Consider the following 22,527-nt stretch of genomic DNA (forward strand, 5'->3'; position numbering starts at 1 on the left):
TTGGCATTGCTATTCTGATCACTGGAAAAAACTCAATAAAAATCTCATTCCCTTCCTTCATCTTCTGCAAGGAATCGATTGACACTTCCAAAGTCTTTGATAAAGGCTCCCCCGCTTCAGAGAAGAAAACAGAAGTCACGTCCTCCCTCCCATTAAGCATTTTTTCCTCATAAAATAAGCAAGACAACGTAAACGTCATCAGTGGAAATCAAACGAGCTATTTCAGCTCGAAAATTTCTGAAAAGATTAAGGGAAATCATGATTTTGCATAATTGTTTCCCTGCAAGAAACATCTGATAATATCCCATTCTGCTCCAAAATTAAACAACAAAGATTAGCACGGACATATTTAAGAATATATACCTGAATGGTTTGCCTTTGGTGTACAGTTCTTCTGGGAAATCACTGTGACATACAGCATGCTATTACAATTAAATATGCAAGAAAGAAGAATTAAACTGACTATGAATAATTAATACCCTACAATACTACTTCATAAGGAGAAGTCTGGCTGAATATTCCCGCAGATGAGATATACCCAAACACGAGGCACAGCAGAGCTGGCAGCTTTACTTTTATGATGGGGTTTAAAACACCAAGTAACTTTATGGCTGCTACTCAATTCTAGAGAAGGTGCCAGCCATCCAAGCCTTCTCCTGCTGGATTCCCATCCAGCTTCAGAAAAACGGGATAAATGCAACTGTTGCAATAGTTGCTGCACTGCTCATCCATGTCCCGGAGGTAGCAGGCTTCCCAAACACTTTCCATTAGAAGGTATAAAGCAATTATCTGACTTCCCAGTAGGGAGAATAATGCAAATATGATGCAACAATTACTTAGGTGATAAGATCAGGCTAAGGTTGTGAGAAAAAACAATTAAAAAGGGTTGCAAGAGCTAAGGAATGCAGCTTACTTTCCCAGAATCTCTCTTAAGGACAAAGATACCATCAGCTCGAAGAGTCGACCTTCCTGTTTCAAGTTTACTGTTCTGGAGGCTGCAGAATATCAACTGTAGCAAAGCTGAAAAGGGCGATTAAAAATATGGGGGTTTTTGGCACAACATCACCCCTAAATTGCATAAATTAGTATTTACTGAACTCCTTGTAAAATTAATAACATTTTCCATCAGACTCTGGTTGAGTCAGTGCACTGATAATTGACACAAATACATTTGTTGCGAATTTTTAGCCGGAAATCCCCAGTTCCTCTCCGTTTATCCATGCATGGCACACTCAGCACCCCTTCTGGAGACAGACATTTGAAATCCAACCAACATTTGTAATCACTGAGGTGGAACAGGGCACTGCTACTGGACTTGCTGAAGGTGACAATATCCCTCAGCTCTAAGCCCCATATTGCTCCAGGAGGGTCTTGCTCCTGGAGGATCCAACACTCCAAAGCAAACACGAGCTGAGGGTCTTTCTGGGCACAAGCAAAGCCATGTTCGAAGTATGCTGGCTTAATATTAATTTCTATTAAAAATTAACAGGATTAAATTTAAGCCTGCAAGCCTATGGGCACCAAGGCAGTTATTTTGCCAACGCACCCCCTGCCCGGAGGAGCGGGATGTGAGGGATGGGCTGCAGTATTCCTGCAGGATGCAGGATCCATGTGGCTCATGGGGGGAACAGGGGGCTCTTCCCCACACCCCCAGAGGGACCCTGTGTTCCATCAGTGCTGTGTCACTCCGCTGTCCTGCCCAGAAACTGGTGGGAAAGATGAAACACTGAAGAGATCCTGGTGAAAACCCCGGTGTCTTCCCACCCGAGATCCAGCCTTCTCTGGACACTGCCTCCAATCCTCACCCATGTGCCCCTTTCCCACTTCCCACAATGAATTCCCTTGCCAGCAAGAACCCTGCAAATATCCGGAGTTTACGTAAGTTTAACCTTCAGTCCCTATTAATGTTAACGGAATAGGAAAAAATTAACCATGGTGCAAGAAAAGCAGCCTGTATCTGCATTTCTAATTATACAGCAAAACACACCACGTGGCAGTATTTCCAAGCACCTTGCTGGGAATAAAATAGCCAATGGACTAAGGCTTCCATTTGGAGTAGTGGATGCAAGAGCAACGAGCACTGAGGCTGTCAGAGTTAAGGGATGAGGACATGAGAATTAAGGGAAACGAAGTGACATACGCGAACGATGATAACAAAAATGTTAATAATTAGAAGAACAGTCACCTTAAAAATTTAAAATTTCCTGATCTCTCCTACTTTTTAATGGCTTAGCCTACTTTTTTCAACCTAATTTGCATGATCAAAATAGGCCTCCTGCCAGGAAGCATTAAAATGGCAGCCCCCCATCGAGACAAAACTCCCTTCACCATACGAGACTGAAGGACTAATAACTATTCCTAAAAACATTTTAAATCCATTAATGTTGTTTAGCAAACACTTATTTAGAATTAGTGCCGCTACCAGATTTTGATTGTGCTCTACTAAAGTGTTCTATAAAAGCCTCTGAGGGAGGAGCAGGTCCCTCCCAAACACCTGTGCCATTTCCAACCCTCTCCAAAAAGCTGAGCACCCTCACACTCCTGAATGTTTTCCATCCCAAAACCCCAAAGATATTGGTCGATATTCTCCAATATCAACCAGACAATTCCCAACAGCTCTTCAGAGTGCCGGGCTGGGCAGTTGGAAGGACCCTCCAAGATGCACAGAGCAGCCAGACCAGAGTACAGCATCCCCACCAACCTCTACACTCAGCAATTAATTCTATACACCAAAAAACCCCAGGTTAGTACAAAAATATAAACCTCAATATTACTGATATACTGAAGATTTGGATTCTGGTAGAAATATATGGTGCTTTATACAAATTTGTCCGAGCTATGTGTTATCCTTTCAGTGCCATCCGCACAAAACCAGAGTTTTATCTAAGCACTGGATACTAAAATAAATCATTTTCTCTGTATCTATGATCTTGTTGGAGACAGACGCCACAAACCTGAGAGCTGGCTAGTGCAGGCTTGTCTAGTCACAAATAAAATTACATCCGCATCAATATGATTTATTTTTAATAAAAAAATAAGGCAAACCAGGCTCTTCATCTCCAAACAGGCTCAGCCAGCACCCTTCATGCACACAGGAGACATCATGTACGGTGTGAAACTGTCAGAACAAAACTGGGATTGGCACTGCCATTTCCCCTAATAAGAAATACCACTATCAAGAGACACATTTTAATTGCCACACGTAATGGAAAGTACCTGCTCATTCTCCACTTGCTGTAGTTATTGCTATTTAAGTTCAGGACCACAAGTCTTGGCAGGATATTTTCTGGTGACTTTAGTTTTTTGGAGTGTCCATGCCCCACCAGATTTTTAAGAGTGAATTTGGCTCTCCAATACAACACAAATGACCCACCTCTGTCTGTGCATGAACAAGGTTCTTGGGCTGCACTTCTCAAAGCATCTCGTCCTGAGCGTCCCCTGTGAGCTGGGACCTCACAGTAATTAGCACAATCTGATACTGGAAACTCAACTAATTCTAACACTGATCCCTCAGGACAGCACAGCCCATGATTTGAGAAATGTTCATCCCAAAAGACCCTTTGTTTCTACCTTTCAAAGTCACCAAAGGCTGGTAAATAAATTATATTCTCCAAAAGCTCTGCAATTCCTTTCTCCTGGCTGGATACATTTTCCAACCAGCAGCCACAGCTCAAGGTTTATACAGGATCACTGAAAGCACCAAACCTGTTTTATTTTCTTATACAGAGCAGCTTCTAACATCTGCAGTCAGTGCTGTGAGATTGCAAAGGATTTTATTTGCCAAGTCAAGCTGTTGAAAGGACAGATTATAAAAAATAAACACTAACCATTTTTAGATGTAACTTTCCCCCACAGACTGTGTTTTATGCCCTTTCACTGGAAATGTTACATCAGAATAAAATCAGATTTAATTGGCTCTTAAATAACTGAACAGCCACTTTAATTTTATTTCAATAGCAATAATTCATAAATCAAGCAGCTGAAATCCTAGCACGGAGTGACAAGTAAATAGAGCAGAACACAGTGAAGGAGAGCACGAACACCACATGGTGAAAGGTGATTTTTCTCAAACTTCACATGTCACCATTTTATGGACATCACAAAGGTACCACCACATAAATACTCGGATCTCAAACCTGTCAGTTCATCAGCAGTAACTGCTTAACAAAGACCAGTGGATGAGATGATCCTTGCCCAACTGGAACTGCTACGAGAATGGCTGGGATTTTAGCAGTGGATGCAATTTCCCTCATGCACACTAGATGGAAGTGTGGAAAAATCTTAATTCTTTCCTGTCTCAAACTCAAGTGGTTGAGATGGTATGTTGGACTGTCAGATTCTGAGAAGAATTTTTTTTGGTTCTTCATCAGCAACTTCAGTCATTGGTAAGCTCTTAGCATAAAGATGCCCTAAAATATTAAACTAAGCAGTGTTGGAAATTAATAGTAAATATAAGAGAATATACAGCAGAAATACTGAATGTATTATTCAGGCTAATTTTTAAAGTACACACATTCAACTTCTAGAATATTTGAATAATAATCGCTAATGAGATCCTTCAGAGACACTGAAGTTACAATTTTTAAACCTCCAGGTTATTATAACAAACACCACCTTGTCAATGAATAGAAATAGGGAATAGAAAAAGTCTAAAAGGATTCATAAATGCTGCTGCAGTTCTGACTGGAAAAAAAAAACCCCAACAGATTTGTAGAAAATAGTGGGAGAGGATAGGGATATAGAGAACCTGAAGTCTTGCAGAACAAGCAGATCAGAGAGCAGCAAACCTGAATGGGATTAAATTACACACAAATCTCCTGGAAACGATCTTAAAAGTGACTTGTTCCAAAACAATCCATTTCTAAATTTAAACACTAAAGAGTTCACAGACACAAAAACTAAATCAGGCAATGGTGTGACCAGGAAAAGGTGCTGGAAGAGCTGTTTTCCCTCCCCTACTCTGGCTTTTTCACATATTGATTTTCCTCCACGCTCATTCACAAATGCTCAGCAGAGCTGTGAACAATTTAAAGTCAAGGGATGCACGAATCACCAGCTCCAGGAACACACCACCCATTCGAGGCAAAAGCTGAGGGCTTTGCTGTAGCTGAAGAAAATAAAAACCAACCCAGAATCAGAACACATTGATGAGCTGGAAGAGGAGGGTGAGCAAATCCCTAATTTTCCCCGTCCACAACAAAGCCAAAGCACATGACATTCCTCCAGCTTAGAAGACAAAAAATTAAGAAAAGCAGTGCCAGAACAGAAGGATGAACGAAGAACAATGCTGGATAAAAGAATATAAAGTAGGCATGAAGGGCTCCCCTTTCCAGATGTTAAGAAGACATGCCGTTTTTCATTCCAGGTTTAAAAAAAGATAAGCAGAGGAGGAAGTTTACTTTGGAGAGTGGGAGCATCTGCATAATTTTTTGAAAAAGGTTCATACAATGCTATTTCCTTCCAAGAGAATTTAAACTATATCTATACATATATACACATATATCTGTGGTATGGGCTCAAGAAAGTCACCCTATAATATTTTTCGAAGTGTTTTCAACTGCCTACAGAGAGAAACAAAACGAGTGGCAAGGGACAGGGACAGGAAAGGGCAGGACTGTGAGACACACATCCTCCAACATGCACAGTCCAAGTTTAACATGAAGGCAAGGAGAGGGACAGCAGGATACAGCAAAGGATATGCTGGGGCCAGGAAATGAGAAAATAATCCACAGCTCTCAACACTGACTTATGTGAGATTTTAGCAACAAAAAAACATGGGCTTTTTTGGTTTTTTTTTTTTTTTTGCAAGTGTGGCTCCCACCTTAGCCAGGCCAGGGAGATTGTCCCAGTATGAGGAGGGAAATTACAGAGGACAACTGCTAGATCCACTGTGAAGAGCAGAGCATGGTGTTTCACTTATTTCCACTTGCTCTCGCGTGGTTCCCAAATTAGAAACAATCAGAATCCTGCTGGAAACAATATATGGCACCTTAATTGGGTTGGCTGCACTACAGACGTCAGCAATGTATCACTTAGTAGATCATTTTTTGACGGCTTTTTTTTTTCTTTAATACTAAAAATAGCTGTGCTTTCATGGTTCACCTTTTCTACATCACCTTTACCACAGACATCATAAGAAATTAAACGTTCACACGCGTTGCCCACCGAAGATCCTACAGAACCCACAGATCTGTCACCTAATTCAGCAGAACTGTACTTAAAGGTTTGTCTCAGACATGTTGCATCTACAGAGAACCTGTTTTCTAACACATTTCCCTCTAGTACACCCATCAATGCATCTATTTAAAAGCCTGGAGCAGTTCAGTTATCTCTAAATACATCAACAAGCCAGTGCTCCACGCATTCCAAGCACTCCAGAATCCCTGCACGGGACTTGGGAATTCACATGAAAAATCGTTCCCAGTTTTCATCCCCAAGTGCTACACCCCCACTGTTCCCCACCAAATCCATGCTGCAGCCAAACTACATTCCTGAGAAATTATTCCAAGAATGAAATATCACCATTTTCCTCACAAACCCTGGAAACTTGGACTAATCTTCACATACAGCATAAACAAGTTAAGCAGTGGGAATATATAAACGAAACATAATTCCTAAACACAATGGGAGAATAATTATAGCAACAACAGAACAAATACTAAATGAGTGGGGAGGCATGGAGGGACACCCAGACAGAATGTGCTGAAATAAGGAAAAGGGACCTATAGGATCTGTGAAGTTGGGTCAGCCATGAGCTACAGCTGCTGGTTTTTAAAGTGTCCATTTAAATCAAATTACTAAAAACATAGAAACCAGCAGCAGATGAACACAGAGGTCTCTGTCAGCTCCAGCTGTAGGCCAAGCTATGCCCTACTTGGACAGTAAAATCAGCTTTTGAAAGAATACAACCCCTCAGAAAAATATCTTTGGGTAAAGTTCAGAACAACTTTTCTGGGTGTCAGCCAGCAGAATGCCTGTTCAGGAGCCCTGGTCCTCAATCAGTATTTGGAAAGCTTTTTTTTTTTCAAAGGAAGATGAATAGTGTGACAAACTCATTTTAGCATTCACAGTCAAAAGTAACAATCTGCAATTAAAAGAAAAAATTGCTCCAAGATCTGTGTGGTGAAGATTTTAACACGAGTCAAAAAGTACAATGGGAAAATGGGAATGTGGCATACCACACAAGGAATAAAAAATTCAATTACTCACTTCACTTCCTAGTTTGAGAATGTTTAAAATTGTTTAAACGTCTCAAGTGCTGAAAATTGGAAAGGGTGGGGTGATACACTCATTACAGACGCAGAAAATTGTGAAACCTTTACTCATCCTCAGGGGCATCTTACCCCAAAAACAGCCTCTGAAGAGTCAGCAGGGCCTGGATACAGTGTACTACACAACAGTGACCTGTTACTCACCTGCTGGGCGTTGCATTTCAGTGAACTACATGTTCTTAAGGCAATTATTTAAAAGTGCTGATCATCTGTTAAACAAATCAGGCTGTGGCTATGTTGTTGGTGGTGTATTTAGCAATTCCACACATCCCAGAATCCTGCAAGTTTTACCTAGCTTTAGAGAAATACAGAATGGACATTACTTTATCTCTCACTTCATAAATCTGTGACTCCGCTCACTGAAGATGAGTGAGCCAGGAATATACAGGATATAAAATGCTTTGATGATGGAGGTTTTTGGTGTGGGGGCAGCCAGGCCAACACCTTCTACTTCCTCATCTCCCCATCTCCTTATGCCAGCCAGTAACAAGTCATGGTCAAAAATGAAGAGGAATAAAAATGAATGGACAAACCAATGTGAAAAACTAAAATACTGCACTGGAAACACTGATAGAAGTTTCTATTCCACATCCAGGCATTTCAGCAAGTGCAGCAGAGGACACAAGCCGAGGCTCCTGCACATTGTCTGAGCTTCTGGGAAATAGAGATACTTCAGTCCTTGACAGAAATCCTTACTTCTCCTCTTGATCTAGTAACAGTTCCCAGAAGCAAACATAGATATAAAAGCTTATCTATCAGAGGACAACTTGAAACAAATACAAATAAGGCTTAAATGAAGGCAAATATCCAAGCTGCAGAGAACACAACGGTTCCTTAATTTCACATTTGGAGAAAAAAACAATACTATGTGGACATTCTCCAACATATTTTTAATGTTATTAACAGAAATAGCACCCCAGGCTGTGCTCAAGCTGAAAAAGTGTGAAACTGCAACGTGAAGTGAAAGGGGGATCAAAAATACCATCTTATTAAATGGCATTTATTTGGTGCTAAGTGAATTATTTATTCAATTGAGAAGTTCACAAAATGACAGGGGGGTAAAAGCAAGCGAGGTCACTCCTTCATGTCAGTATCAAAGCCGATCCTTAACAGAATTTAAGCACCTGCCTTTTCTTTTATCTCAGCACAAAATGAGATTTCTTTCTTTTTTTTTACACTTCAAAAGCCATGTAACACAACAGAATATATGCCAAGCATGCAAAAACAGAGCATGCCAGCATCTTTCAGCAATCAGCTTTCTCTTGTCATCCATTATGTCAGATTTATCTATTTTTGCTTAATTCTTGCTCCAGCAATACGCATCCTTCCTCTCTCCAGACTATCAGGCTGGTTGGGCTGGAATTCAATACAGCTTCTTAAAATAGTTGAGAAATATTGAAAATATTTGAAGTGATGCCTGTGAATTACAGCCAATTCATCAACTCCTCTTCCAGCTCCTGCTCGACCTGTGCTCCCCCAGACAAGGGGCAATTTTCATTTCTTCACCTCAGAAATTCTACCCAGTGTAAATATCGTTTGGAAAATAAATAGCCTTTATTTTATGGAAGCATTTCTCCAGGAAAGCTTAGATTCTGTGTTAATTGCAAACCTTACCCTCTGACTCTTACTCGCTTTTGACCCAAATCTTCCACTGCTGAAAATTAATACTGTGTGCATTTGCTTTTAAGTTTGCTTTCTGTTATCACTGCTTTTCCCCTCCAAGTTTCCAGACCCTCTGGACTGCCTTCACAGGACCTCAGACCCACCTGAATGCTCTCCCTGAATCCTTCACTCTGCTGCTGGCTGCAAAACTCTGCTCTCTCCACCTCTAATACCAAAGACCCTTGAACATCATCTTTCCCCACTGCTTTATGCACCCACTTAAACGACCAGACTCCAACAAGTTCAAATTCTTAAGCTGAAAAAAGCCCTGATCAGAATAAACAGGCTGAAAGGAAAATGCAACTCTCATCACTCTATTCCCTCACTGCCTATGGAGCACCAAGCACGGAATTTTCTCAGCTGACTGCTGAATCAGACGAAGTTTCCACAGTGCACACACACACAATCACAAAGCCCCGACACGTCCAGGAGGATTTATTCCATCACAAAGTCACCACCGTTGCTCCAGCACAAATGACATCACTTAGGAACCCAACCTCATCTCCTGAGAGCTCCCAGCTCCCTCCTCTCTCGCAGCAACCGGAGCAACAAAGAACCGGGTTTGTGCAATAACGAGGAAAAAAGTATTGCTGCAAAAAGTTTCCCAGATAAACTTATATTTTCTTGAGAATGTGACTACAGAAGAATTGAGAACTGTAGTAAGAAGTGAGCACAACAAATTCTGGTTTGAACTAACCAACCTGCATCTGTGATTTATCCTAAACTTGTACCTAGTGATACCAAGGGAGGGTGAGAGACGTCTGTGAGCCCTCGCAGGTGTTGCTCGGGGAGGTTCACACGCTGCAGAACCAAAACCACTTTGTTGTACGAGTGGACTGAGAACTGGAGTCCAGCTCTACAGTTTTCTTCTTCTTCTTCTTGAGACTCTTGAAAATTGGTTGGTAGGGAATAAAAACGACGGATGATTTATTGACGATACCTGCGCTTCCTGCCCACGGCAGGGGGCTGGGACGAGATGGGCTCTAAGGTCCCTTCCAGCCCAAAGCAGCCTGCGATTCTCTTGCAAAAAGACACTTTTCTTGGGAAAGAATCACACAAAGGATGTGCTCGCACTGCGACCGCAATCCCCCCTTCCCCCTGACGGCACTTCTGTCGCGATGGCTGACGCACTATCGCGATCCCGGGCCGTGTGCGCGGAACCCAGGGACAGGTAACGAGGGCGCCGGGGCTACCGGGGGCCCTGGGAGCTCCGTGATGAGCGCGGGAGACCCCGGGGGAGGCGGGCTGCGAGCGAGTGTCGCGACAGGCGCCGGGTGTCGCGACAGGAGGGTGGTCGCCACACCGGTGATGCCTCAGCGGGCGGGGGGAGGGGACACCCGGGAAGGACAATGGTGGGGGGGGGGGCGGGGGGGTATGAACAGCGGCGGTCCCGCCGCGCTGCGAGGGGGAGCAGGAGGAGGATGATGATGATGAAGAGGAGGAGGTGGCGGCGGGGCCGCGCCGCCGCTCCCGCCGCGTGCCGCACTTACTCTCGGTGCCCCTGCCCGGGCCTCATGGCGCCGCCGCCGCTGTGCCCGCCCGGCCCCGCCGCCGCCGCCGCCGCCCGCCCCGGCCGTGCTGGCTGCGCAGCCGCCCCCGCGCACGCGCGGCCCGCGCGCCGCCCGCCCCGCCCCGCGCACGCGCGGCCCCGCCAGAGAGGGAGAGAGGGAGGGGAGGGGGAGAGAAGGGGGCGGGGGGGCAGCGCCGCCCCCTGCCGGTAACGGGGGGTAGTGCAGAGAACAGCGGGGACACGGGAGGGGACACGGGAGGGGACACGGGAGGGGACACGGGAGGGGACACGGGAGGGGACACGGGAGGGGACACGGGGGGGGACACGGGGGGGGACACGAGGGGGGACACGGGGGGGGACACGGGGGGGGACACGGGGGGGGACACGGGGGGGGGACACGGGGGGTACGCACTGAGGGACATGGGGGACATGAAGGGAGGGACACAGGGAGGACGTGAAGGGGACATGGGAACAAGGAGGGACACGCAGGGAGGACATGGGGTCATGGCAGGGGTACAAGGAGGACATGAAAGGAACATAGGGGTGGACAGGGAGACGTAGGTGGGCCAGGAAGAGGACGCGGGGGAAACATGAAAGGGACACAGAGGGGGCTCTACTACAGCTCCGGTGCTGCCCACACCGAGGTCCTGACAGACATCCCCTGCCCACCTGGGGTCAGTCCTTGGTGTTTTTCCACAGGGAAGTGACGATTTGCACCCCTGCGGTGGGCTTGCAGTGGGATAATTAACTTAATTCTCAAAGCTCGTTAAGGAGCTGCAGGTCAGGAAGGTGAGAGACTTCACCTCTTCCCATGCCAGGAGCATTCCCGCTGCCCCCAGGAGTGGCTGTTGCCCGGAGCACTCGGCTCCATCCTTGGAAGCAGCCTGGGATGAAGCTCGGGGCCAGCACAGGGTGACCCTGACCCCTCCCATGACACAGCCACACAAAGGGGACAGCCTCCCTTCCTACCCACGAGACCCCTCTAACCCTGCTTACCCAGCTTTTCCCCCCACAAGGTGCAACCTTCAGAAGCCACAGCTCAGGAAACGGGATCTAAGCTCAGCTGAGGAATGACATGAAAGTGCCCTGGTTTGAGCTGGAATAAAACAGAAGGAAGGCAGTGGCCGTGAAGTCAGGCTGCCAGGGAGGAAGAAAAGGAGAGAACAATCACTTGTGCTGGGACCTCATTTTATTGCAAGGGAAATACAAAAGTTGGACAGCAGCATTCAAGGGACCGCAGCACCCCCTGCTCCTGGGAAACATGGAAGGACAGTCCGTGGAGGTTTCCCAACCCAGTCTTCAGTCGATCTCACATTCCAGATAGAATCCTCCAGCAGAAGGGTAAAACATCTCTTTCACACTGCACCAGAGAGGGACAAGGGGCTCAGCAGGTTTGGGTCCCAGACCCTTCCCAATCTCTTCACTGCTGGGGTTTTCTTCCCTCAGGGATGTTAATTTATAACAGCACACAGAGCTTTACCTGGGTTTCTGGCAGGAAGGTACCCAGTGCCTCAAACACCTGAGCACAGCCATGTGAAGAGACAAAACAAGCCCCAAACACCAGATCCAGGTGCACGTATGTGGTGCCAGGCTCCACCATGCCAAGGGCTCTGCAGAGCCAGCCCTGCTCCTCCAGCCTCACCTGTGCCAGGTCCTCTCCATCCTCAACCATCTGTTACACCTGAGCTATACAGAACCTGCTGCTCTTCCCACTTCAGGGTTTTCTTTAGCTGCAACAGCTTCTGTGTTTGTATCTGTGAACCTGGTGCAAAGAGTGAGGACTTGGAAGCAACTCTGATGCAATAAACTATTCCAATTCCTAAAAAGTGGGTCCACACTGGTTTTGCGTGACAGACAAGCCAGTCAGGCATTACAGATGTTCCAGCTGCCAGGAAACCCCTAAAACCAACTCCCTACACCCACCAACTTCAACAGGGCAGGGAGAAAAGCCCCTATGAGACCATCAGGTGGGCTGGGGTGGCCTCGTCCCCCTATGTGACCATGATTCAGCCTTCAGAAGAGATTACAAACATGTGCTGATAATCCTCCACTGCAACCCTTCATTTGCTACAAGGCAGGAGATGCTCCTGAGCTTCCATGTACAAACACCCGGGAGCAAGGACATGAGACACAGCCCAAAAGAAGTGGGTGGCAGCTCTGGAAATGCAGTACCAGAATCATGGGTGCAGCTGATTCTCCAGTGTCTGTCCCCAGTTCAGATGCCATAGAAGTCTGGAGATTTTATTTCAGTTTGGGCTGTTCCCCCAAAGATAACATATTCCACTTCAGCCCACTGTAGTGATTCCATCGTCCTCTGTGTCTGGATTGAACAAAGGTGCCAAGATAGCCCCAGGACTGGTTTCTCCACACAATCAGAGTTCAAGAGCTGTTAAAACACACAAAGGGCTCAACCCTTCACCTCCACCTTGAGCTTCAGGCGGACGTCACACAGGAAAGCGTTCATCAGGTCCTGGCCAGCCTCCTGAGCAATCCTGCTGATGACCTTTCCTCCTCTTCCAATCAACATCCTCTGTGTCAAAACCCAGAGAGAACATCATCAAACTCACCCTTCCACTGCCCAGGAGACCAGTGCAGCCACAGAAGCAATGAGGAAAATTCCAACATCAAACCATGAGGCAACTTCAGGAAGGTGTGAGTTGCTACTGACAGCCTGTATTGGGTACACGGCTTTTCCCAAAACAGAGGGAGAAGGGATCACAGCAAGGATGTACATATGTAGGACTTGGGGAACCTCCCTTCACCCTCTCCAGCATTCCGTGTCTTCCCTCACTCACCTTATGAGACTCCCTTGGGACCAGGAGGCTCTGCACGATGAGGAGCTCCCCACATTCTCCTTCCTCCCAGATGTTCGTCACCTGTGACAGCAAGCAAGCACTCAGCAATCCTGGAAAATCCTCAGGACCCCCAAACACCACTCCCCTGGAGACACCAGCACACGAGGGTGGCCCTCTCACGCACACAGAAAGGGTCTTAGAGCACACCTGGGGTGCAAGTACTGAGTCACTCCACAGGGCCTGGCAGATCCCACAGATCCAAACAAAGGGATTCTCATCGCACAGCTCAAAATTCCCAATAAAACAGCTCGTGGCCAAATCTGCCTGGGCACACTTCCCACCTGAGTCACTCCATAAGGCACTTCCAGGGGCAGGTACTCCAGGACCTTCTCCCTGATGATATTATCACAGATCTCTTGAGGTGACTGGTTGGTCAGGACATCGCTGTGGAATTCCCAAGGGCCTGGCTTGGCCTGCATCAGGAGGTACCTCTGTGGGCACAACACCCCCCATCAGCTGCCACGTGTCACCCACACAGTGCCAACATCCCTGTGCAGAGAGGGCACTGCTGCTGGCCTGGCATCAGTAGTTCGGTATTTTGGGCAGGGGAAAGAGAAAGGGAAGCTCTGAAACCCCTCCCTAGGGCCGTGTGTATCAGTTACAAAACCCCACAGAACCCCTGGAGCTGAGAAGAGAGCAGTGGGTGGATTCACTGTGGTGAACAAGCTGCTGCTTGGAGAGCCCCAGTTAAGGGTTTTGTACAGAAAGTCCTGGAGATGCAGCAAGGACACACCCCATGTTGACACCTGACACTTTCCCCCCATCCCAGGCCAGGAACAGGAGCTGAGGCTCTGTGTCAAGTGCTGGGGTCCCACACCAGTCTCCAGGTGTGACACAAGATCAGACTGGAGTTACCTTGAGTGTATCCACCTCCTCCCCATGGAGAGCTGCCAGCATGAAGATCTCCTGGAAGTGCGGCCAGCCTTTCATGTCTTTTAGATCCTCGGGTCCATAGTACTTTGGCCCTTGGACTTCCCCTGTGCCAGCACCCCCAACAACACTGCTCCTGTCCAAAGCAGAGCCTTCCTGGGCCTGATTCTTTTCCTGCCCACAGGGAGATCGTGGGACCTTGCCTTCAGGTGGAGAAGGCTGAGTGATTTGAAGAGGAGACTTTGCTGAAGAACTGGAATCCTGTTTAAATGCAGATTTCACTTCCAGTTTCTTTCCATTTACAATTCCCTCTGTCAGGTCAGCCACTATTTCCAGCAGGAGAAACTTCTTCTTTAGTATATCTACCTGAAGTCAGAGAGAGAGAGAGAGAGAGGTGTCTGGATTTGTCCTAAATGAGGTGGGCAGCTGGGCCCTGGATCTGAAGAAGCCAGAGGAAACCACCCAGGGAAGCAGCTGCTGCAGGATAGGACAGTTTTGTGACCAGAGGCCAAACCAGAGTGTGGCACAGTTTGCCCAAACACTGAGAACCTGTCAGCTCTGCTGAGATTCTCCCTGGCCAACCTGGCTCCTCTTCCCAGGTGGATTTAAACCCCAGACAGCAGTACAACTTCAGGGGTGCTTGTGCATGCAGCAGGTACCCACAACCCCCCCAGTATTCTGGAGCAGAGGGAGAAACCTGTGTCCTTTAACACACCAGAGACCCCAAACCCCATCACTGCTGATGCCAGGTGGTGCCTGAAGAAAGCAGGAAGAACAAACAGGATTTACCTTGTTCAGGACCAGGACACTGGGGGTGTGGGGAAACTGAGACAGGCACTTCAGCACCTCCTTGCTCAGAGAGTTCCGTGTCCAGTGATCTGACACGTCCACCAAAACCAGGACTGCCAGGAAAGAGGGGGGGAAACAGGATGAATCCACATTTTCCAGCATCTTCACTTGCAGCTTTAGGGTCTATGGTTACTCCCCCATCAGGAGGGGACAAAAAGAAGAGTTTTAATTGACAAAACACTACAATGCAGCTTACCCTGTCACCCTAATGACATCACACATGCTAAACCTCAACATCCAAACCCAATCATTAACCCCAAGTGCCTCCCCTTGGCACCAGGCAGCTCTTATCCCCTTCTCAGGTCAATATTCCAAATCTTTTCTCTGCCCTTCCTTCCTTGTTCACGCGCCCAGGGCTGCCAGCAAACACCCAGATACCACAGCTGGGAACTTGTGTGGCAGAAAAGGATTTGGTTTGACCCAAAAGGAGTTGAAAACTCACCTAAATCTGCATGTTTCATGCTGTCCCATGGGTCTGTCAGCATGGCTTCATCTAAATTATGCCTGAAAGACACATACAAATGAGTAAAGCAGACACACTTTATTATAACTGTGTTCCTCCCCCTCAAAGTAGAGAAAAACCAGTGTTTTCCCTCATTCCAGCCACCACAGAGCTGATTTAGGGGCTGTGACATCCCTTATCATGTGCAGATACACAGAACCAAACACAAAAGGGCTCAAGGGATGTCACCGGCTCTGTGTGCTACTGAAATTGCAATAAAAAAAATACTTGGAGACCAAAATAAGGCTAAAATTACACATTCTTTCACTCCTATTTTACAACCTTTGCACAGTGAAAATCACATTCCTGTTTTATCAACCCTTGATAGGCAGCACAAACCCCCCTCCCCACACCAGTGGTGATACCTTTTGGCTTTGAAGGGATTAGTGAGGCCTGGTGTGTCCAGAATGATCTAGGAAAAGGAAAAAGCAATGTTTCAAGTTTGCCAGCAGTCACAGGTCAGGGTAAAACCCTATCTTTGTGCAATGAGAAGTGATCCAACAGGATACAGACGAGCAAATCCTGCCCTTTGGCTCTGGGACTCACCAGCTGTGTGTCCTCGTGTGTGATGACACCCCAGGCCTTGCACCGGGTGGTGTGGACCTTCTTGGAGACTGGGAAAACCTACAAGAAATTAATTAAACACATTACACAGCCAGGACACACCAAAAAAACCAAGATAACAACCTGAACTCCACCCCAGCTTCACCTTCCTGCCCAGGAGCCGGTTGGAGAGCGTGGATTTCCCAGCGTTGGGAGCGCCAATGATGGCGATTCTCAGCACCTTGGGGTTCTGGGGCTGGTCGGGCCGATTCTCCAAGAGGCGCCTCTGCTCCTCTGCCAGATAAAAGAGGGGCTTGGATGCTGCCAAACTCCTCTGCGGGTCAGGATCGTCCTGGGGAGGGGCGGCAGCCGGCACCACTCACCTCTGTCGGTAGCCACGGGCGGCGGGTGCTGGCCCAGAGCGGCGGGCGGTGCCTCGGCGGGGATGCCCAGGAGGCTGCCCAGCGCCGAGCTGCGCCCGCTCCAGCGGGCAGGAACGCCCAGGATCCTGCCCAGCGCCGAGCTGCGCCCGCCCCAGCGGCTCCCCGGGAGGCGAGCTGGAAGGACACCACCGGTAAACAGCGAATATACCAAGAACGTACCGAAAACACCCCAAAATCGCGTTGATGCTTTCGTCCCCACGCAGCGCTCAACCCGCTGCCACAAGGCCTCTGCGCCGGCCTCGCTCCGCCCCGGCCTCCCGCTCGCCACCTCCCCCACGCAGCCGCCCCAAAGCACGCCCGTGGCCCCACCGCACCTGCTCCCAGTCGGAGCGGCCCCGCCGCAGCGGCACCGGTGGCCCAGAACGCGGCCCGAGCGGCGGCCGTGGCCATGGGAGCCGCCATGTTGGCCCGCCGCGGGGCACGCCGGGAAGGCGAGCAGTGCCCGCCCCCATTGCCGCGCGGCGCGGGGACAGAGAACGCGGGAGGGCGGGGCCAGAGCGCCGCTGTGCCGCGGGGGATTGTGGGATGGAGACGGACGAGGGGCCGGCGGAGCACGGCGGGGAGGCGGGAGCGCCCCCTGCCGGCGCCGCCGCGCGGTCCCCGGTGCTCCCGGTGTCACCAGTGCCCCCCCACTGCCGGCCCCAGTGCTCCCCAGTGCCCCCCCAATGCTCCCGGTGTCACCAGTGCCCCCCTCCAGTGCTCCCCCAGTGCACCCCCAGGGCTCCCGGTGTCACCAGTGCCCCCCCCCCAGTGCCCTCCCAGTGCTCCCCCAGTGCTCTCCAGTGCCCCCCAGTGCTCCCGGTGTCACCAGTGCCCCCCTCCAGTGCTCCCCCAGTGCCCCCCCAGTGCTCCCGGTGTCACCAGTGCCCCCCCCAGTGCCCCCCCAGTGCTCCCCCAGTGCTCCCCCAGTGCCCCCACTGCTCCCGGTGTCACCAGTGCCCCCCTCCAGTGCTCCCCCAGTGCACCCCCAGGGCTCCCGGTGTCACCAGTGCCCCCCCCCAGTGCCCCCCCAGTGCTCCCCCAGTGCTCCCCCAGTGCTCCCCCAGTGCCCCCACTGCTCCCGGTGTCACCAGTGCCCTCTACAACGCACAGCCCAGTTTGTCCCAGTGCTCCCTACAATCCTCTCCAGTCCATCCCAGTGCACCTCAGTGCCCCTCACAACACATCCCATGCATCTGACTGCTCCCCTGTGCTCCCCAGCGGGACCCAGTGCTCCCAGTTCCCCTGTTCTATCCAGCCCTGTGCATCTCAGTGCTCCCCCTACACTACACCCCAGTGCTCCTCAAGTCTTCCAGCCTTCCCAACAGACCCCAGTGCCTCCCAGTTCTCCCCAGTGCTCCCTGCAACACCCCACAGTGCACTCGCATGTCCCCTGCACCACAAAGCCCTGCCCCAAGGTACCCCAGTGCCCCTCTATGCCCAAATGCACCCAAAATTCCCCATCCCACCCTGCACCCCAGCGCACCCTTGAGCCCCTAGCTCCACCCCAGTCCACCCCAGCTGCTCATTTCCACCAGGCCCGGAACCCCCAGGGGACGTGGGGAGGAAGGAGAGACGGAGCCACGGTTCTGTAACACACTTTATTGTCCTGTGCCCGTCCCCAGGGCCCCATCACCGTGTCCGTGCCGTGCCATTCCGTGCCATTCCGTGCCATTCCGTGCCATTCCGTGCCATTCCGTGCCATTCCGTGCCGTGCCGCGTGCCCAGCCGTCGGCAGAACCGTTACCATTACTAAACTCAGTAATGGTAACGGTTTCCCCGCCGGCCGTGGTGGGTCCCTGGCTGTGTCCACATCTTCCCACACCCCGGGATGCCCCATCCCACACACCCCCCCCAGCCCATGTCCCACATCCCCGGTGCTCCAGGCCGTGGTCCCACGCCGGTCCTGGTGGGAGGTGGTCGGTGCAGCCCGGGGAGTACATCATCTATACTGTAGTGTCTCATAGCCAACTTACAGTATACGATGATATCCTGCCCGGGACGGCATGGAGAGGGAAGCAAAGCCTGCAGGGGAGAGCGTGGTTAGGGAGTACAGCCTGTTCCCACCCCGATATCCCCCTCACCCCATTCCTGTCCCCCTGGTCCTGTTGCCTCCTGGAGGCCTCCCCACTCCAGCACCTCCCTACCTGCTCTTTATCCCTCCCAATTCCACCACCCCAGAGCAGGATAGAGGTTCTCAGTGGCTTCCTCACCCAGGTATCCCCCTAATCCCTCCTTGTCACCCCATTTCCACCACCCTGGAGAAGAGCAGAGGTTCCCATCACCCCCTCACCCCAACACCCCCCTACCCCATCTTTGCCCTCCAATCCCCCTGCCCCAGTGTGGGAGAAAGGCTCCCAATTGCCTCCCCACCACACCATCCCCCTGTATCCCAAATCCCACCATCTCAGAGCAGGACAGAGGTTCCCAAAACCCCCCCTTTGTTTCCCCCCAATCCACGCTCCCTGAGCAGACCAGCAGCTCCCCAGGTGGTGGCACCTACCTATGGGGGTGGCACTGGGGCTTTGTGGGGTGCTGGATCTGCACCCGCCTTATAAAACCTGCTCTGCCTCATCTGCATATCACATCTGCACTGCACAGCTGGACGGGGCCCTTAACCCCTTCATGCCCAGAGGGGCACCACCCCAAGCAGCTCCCCCCACCTAGCCTGGCATTGCCCATGGAGGTATGTGGGGATGTGGGGTTTGCAGGCGGTCACCCCCTGTGTCTTCCACTTCAGCTTACCCCACAAATTCCCCATCCTCCTGTGGTCACCAGGATTATCCCTTCCCATAGTTGTGGGGACCCTGAACTAGGAGCTCCCCACTGCAAACTGGTTCCCAGTTGCTGAACAGTGGCGTTGGACAGGGCAGGGGGGCAGCCCCTGGGGATGGGGCCCAGGAGGGACATCTGGGAGTGGGGGGTGACCCTGCACAGACACCCCCAGGCGAGGTACAGGGTACACATGGGTTCAGGGAGCCTGTGTCCCCCTGGGGCGGGTGCCCCTGGCCATATATGCTCCCCTGAGGGACATGACCCCTAGCAGTGTGTCCCCCCAAAAAAAGATTTTCCCTCCTGCCTTTAGGGACACCCTGGAAGTACATTTCCCCTCCCAGGGGGATGTGGCCCTTTGAGGCAATGTATCCTCCAGTTAGGGGTCCCCAATGGACACGCTCCCCTGGCCATGTGTATCCCCTGGAGGGATGTATCCCCCAGCTGTGTCCCCCCAAAGGCATGCCCCTCCTGACCACGTGTGTCCCCAAGAGGGCTGTGTCCCCTCATTGCACATGACCCTGGTCATACTTGTGCCCTGACCACGCATGTTGTGGCTGCACCCCCTGACCACCAGTGCCACCTGCCTGCGCATGACCCTGGTCATTTGTGTCCCCCAGCCCTGTCTGTCCCCACAGGGCCACATCCTGCAGCCAGTGCTGTGCCATTGTGCCGGGTTGTTTGTGCCAGGACAGGCTGGCATTCCTGGAAATCGGCTGTGGGGAGGTGATAATCCCCTGCTGGGACTGGACCGTGTGCGTGGGGTCCCGATAAGCAGCAGCCTCCAGCTATCAGGGACCCTGCCCTGCCACACAAGGTATCCCTGGACCCACTGCCACCTCTGGGTGACAGGAGGAGGGGCAGCATTGCCCACACTCCCCCTGGCCTGGGCAGACCCTGGCAAGAGGGGGTACAGGGTCAAGCCCTGGTCTGAGCCTGTCCCAGGACACGAGGTTGTGGGGACTTGGGAGCTGCAAGGGACCATCCCATTCTGGTTTTGGTCCCTGCTGTGACCCAGAGCCTGTAGTGTTCCCCAAACTGTGGCACAGGCACTCCAGGATGTAGAGCAGTGACATAGGCAAAGTGTTCCTGAGTCCCTCAAGCCCTGCCAGCTCCAGGTGAGTCCCACGGGATTATCCCCATGGGATTGCCTGCCAGTCCTGGTGCCTGCTCAGTGTTCGAGGGCAGCCCTGCCCTGTGACCTTGTACCCCACAGAGTTAGAGGGGGCATGAGTGTCCCCCAGGCTGGTACCACAGAGGCGGTGTGGGGACCCCCAGGTGTCACAGGAGACCCCCGTGTGCCACAGCCCTTCCAGCAGCAATGCTGGCCCAGGGCAGCGTGTCTGACTCCAGATAAGGAGGCCCTGGGAGCTGCAGAGCTGTCCCCACCCTGTCTATCTGCAGGGCCACCCTGCAGGACACATAGGACAGGGCCTCTTGTCCTGCCCTGTGTTTGGGGGGACATGGAGAGTCTGGAGGGCACAAAGAAACTGTTTTCCCCACTGAGGGCAGTGCAGCAAAGCCCCCCATGCCAGCCCCGTGCTGGCTGTCACTGGTCCTGCTGGCAGGGTGACCCCGAGCAGGACAGGTACCCCCAGAGCCGCCCTGCTGTCCCCCAGCGCAGGGAAGGGTGCGTGGGGCTGGGACAGGACTCCGGTGGCAGGGCAGGGGGACACGAGCTGCTGCCACAGCCTGGCTGTTGGGACAGAGTACCTTCAGCCCTGCTCCAGAGCCCAGCGTGCCACTCTTTGGGGTGCCCGTGCAGTGGCCAGCCCCTGGGGTAACACGGGCCGTGCAGTGGAGCTCACTCGGTGCCTCCTGGCTCCACACTCATCCCCGTGGGGCTCTACCCCCACGGAGGGCTGCGACACAGAGCCCGTGGGGACACGGTGACCGTGGGGAAGCCACCAGCTCCCAGGAGCTTTGCAGGAGCAGCGTGAGCCGGGGTCTCACCTCCACGCACCCCTTGTTCCTCCATCCCAGCGGGAACACTCCGGGGCCAGCAGCCCCCAGCCAGCCCAGGCCACGGCGGGCAACGCACCCGGGGGTGCTGGGGCGGGACGGACGGGCGTGACAGACGAAACAGAGCCCAGGCAGGAAGTGACAAGGGTTTATTATCTCTCAGCAGCGGGGTGGCTGCAGGCACATGCAGATAGGGCCCGGCCCGGCCCGGCACGCCTGCCCGCCGCCCACGGGCCAGCGCAGGCCGGGGACCGATAACGCCGCTGGGAGGGCACGGGGGGGGGCCCGCAGCAGCCGCGCCCCCCAGCCGTGGGTCACTCCTGGCAAAGGACAGCACCGGGAGGGACCTGCCCCCGCCCTATGGCACGGGGTGGGGGCACTGAGCTGTGGGTGCAGGACCCCCAAATGCCACCAGCCCCCCAGCAGTGCCAGGCTGACTTCACACAGGGTCTGGCTGTGCCAGCCACATGGAGCACAGGCATCGAGACAGGCAGGGAAGGGGCAAGGGCCAGCACAAGGCTCTGTGGTACTGTGGGGAGGATGGGCACACACAGGGGACAACCTCTTTCACATTGTCACAAGACAGCAAAGCCACTGGCCATAAGAGGCAGGGGGAGGGAGGGAGGCAGGGGCAGCTGTACAGGCTGTGCTGGAGGAGCCTGTCCCCACCTCAGTGTCCTGCTGGTCCCCCAACCCACCTCTGACCACCATTCTGCTTGAGTTGTGGGGTCAGGAAGTGCCACAGCATCTGGGGACACTGCTCTCTCAGGGGATGGGTGGCTTTGGCACAGCGCTCCTTTTTGGTATTTCTGGTGGTGGGACCTCATCAGGGCTGAGCTGGGCTCCCTCTACCCTGTGGAGAGCTTCCTGCTCCAGATCCTATGAGGAAAATTCCTCAAGGGCAGCCAGCATGGGAGAGGGTAGCACCCACTGCTAGTGCTGGATTGTCACCCTCCTGGGGGGTTGACTGCCACCCACCCAGCCTGGGCAGGGCTGCTGGCACTGCGGGGGCCCTGGGGGTGAGACACAGGGAGAGCCAGCCACAGGGACAGCTGTGGGCAGAGGCAGGGCTGGGACAGTGCCCAGGAGGGTCACTGAGAGAGGGCAAGGAGACCAGGGGAGGGGGTCCTGGTTCTTTTCCTAAAGCTCCACATCCCAAGCCTCTGCTCCCAGCTCCAGGTGTTCACCCCAGGGCAGAGAACAGCAAGGCACTGGGACTGCAACGCCAGAGAAGCTGCCAGTCATAACCGGGGATGGGATTGGCCTGAGACAACACAAGGTTAATTAGAAAATAAATCCTCTCCCAGCC

At 51.9% G+C, this 22,527-nt stretch overlaps 2 protein-coding genes across 3 annotated transcripts in view; both read right to left on the reverse strand.

Moving 5' to 3' along the window:
• Window positions 1-10,519, reverse strand: part of FAM222B (family with sequence similarity 222 member B) — a 36,319-nt gene extending 25,800 nt beyond the window's left edge. The window contains exon 1 of one of the 2 annotated variants that reach the window (XM_082294501.1): window positions 10,424-10,519. The gene's annotated coding sequence lies outside the window, so the exon portion shown is untranslated. The remainder of the gene's footprint in view (window positions 1-10,423) is intronic. The other variant, XM_082294500.1, reaches the window with a different exon arrangement.
• A 1,105-nt stretch (window positions 10,520-11,624) lies between these two features.
• Window positions 11,625-16,920, reverse strand: ERAL1 (Era like 12S mitochondrial rRNA chaperone 1). Its single transcript, XM_082294529.1, has 11 exons — window positions 16,820-16,920; window positions 16,446-16,619; window positions 16,229-16,356; window positions 16,066-16,143; window positions 15,885-15,931; window positions 15,460-15,521; window positions 14,958-15,070; window positions 14,154-14,534; window positions 13,580-13,729; window positions 13,239-13,319; window positions 11,625-12,973 (listed from the first exon to the last, which is right to left on the reverse strand). The coding sequence occupies exons 1-11, from the start codon at window positions 16,905-16,907 to the stop codon at window positions 12,851-12,853; spliced, it is 1,425 nt and encodes a 474-aa protein (XP_082150655.1). The 5' UTR covers window positions 16,908-16,920; the 3' UTR covers window positions 11,625-12,850.
• Between the last annotated feature and the right edge of the window lie 5,607 nt (window positions 16,921-22,527).

The sequence above is a fragment of the Coloeus monedula genome, assembly GCF_965178545.1.
Source record: "Coloeus monedula genome assembly, chromosome: 20".
Taxonomy (NCBI): Eukaryota; Metazoa; Chordata; class Aves; order Passeriformes; family Corvidae; genus Coloeus; species Coloeus monedula.

Bases quoted from the DNA above. Each gene is read 5' to 3' on its own strand.
- ERAL1 (XM_082294529.1), bottom strand. From the start codon at position 16,907: ATGGCGGCTCCCATGGCCACGGCCGCCGCTCGGGCCGCGTTCTGGGCC. The intron at 15,522-15,884 runs GTATCACCACTG...TGTGTCTTTCAG, and splicing joins AATCCCTTCAAAGCCAAAAG to GCATAATTTAGATGAAGCCA. The intron at 13,320-13,579 runs GTGGGAAGTGTG...TTGCTGTCACAG, and splicing joins TGCCTTATGGAGTGACTCAG to GTGACGAACATCTGGGAGGA.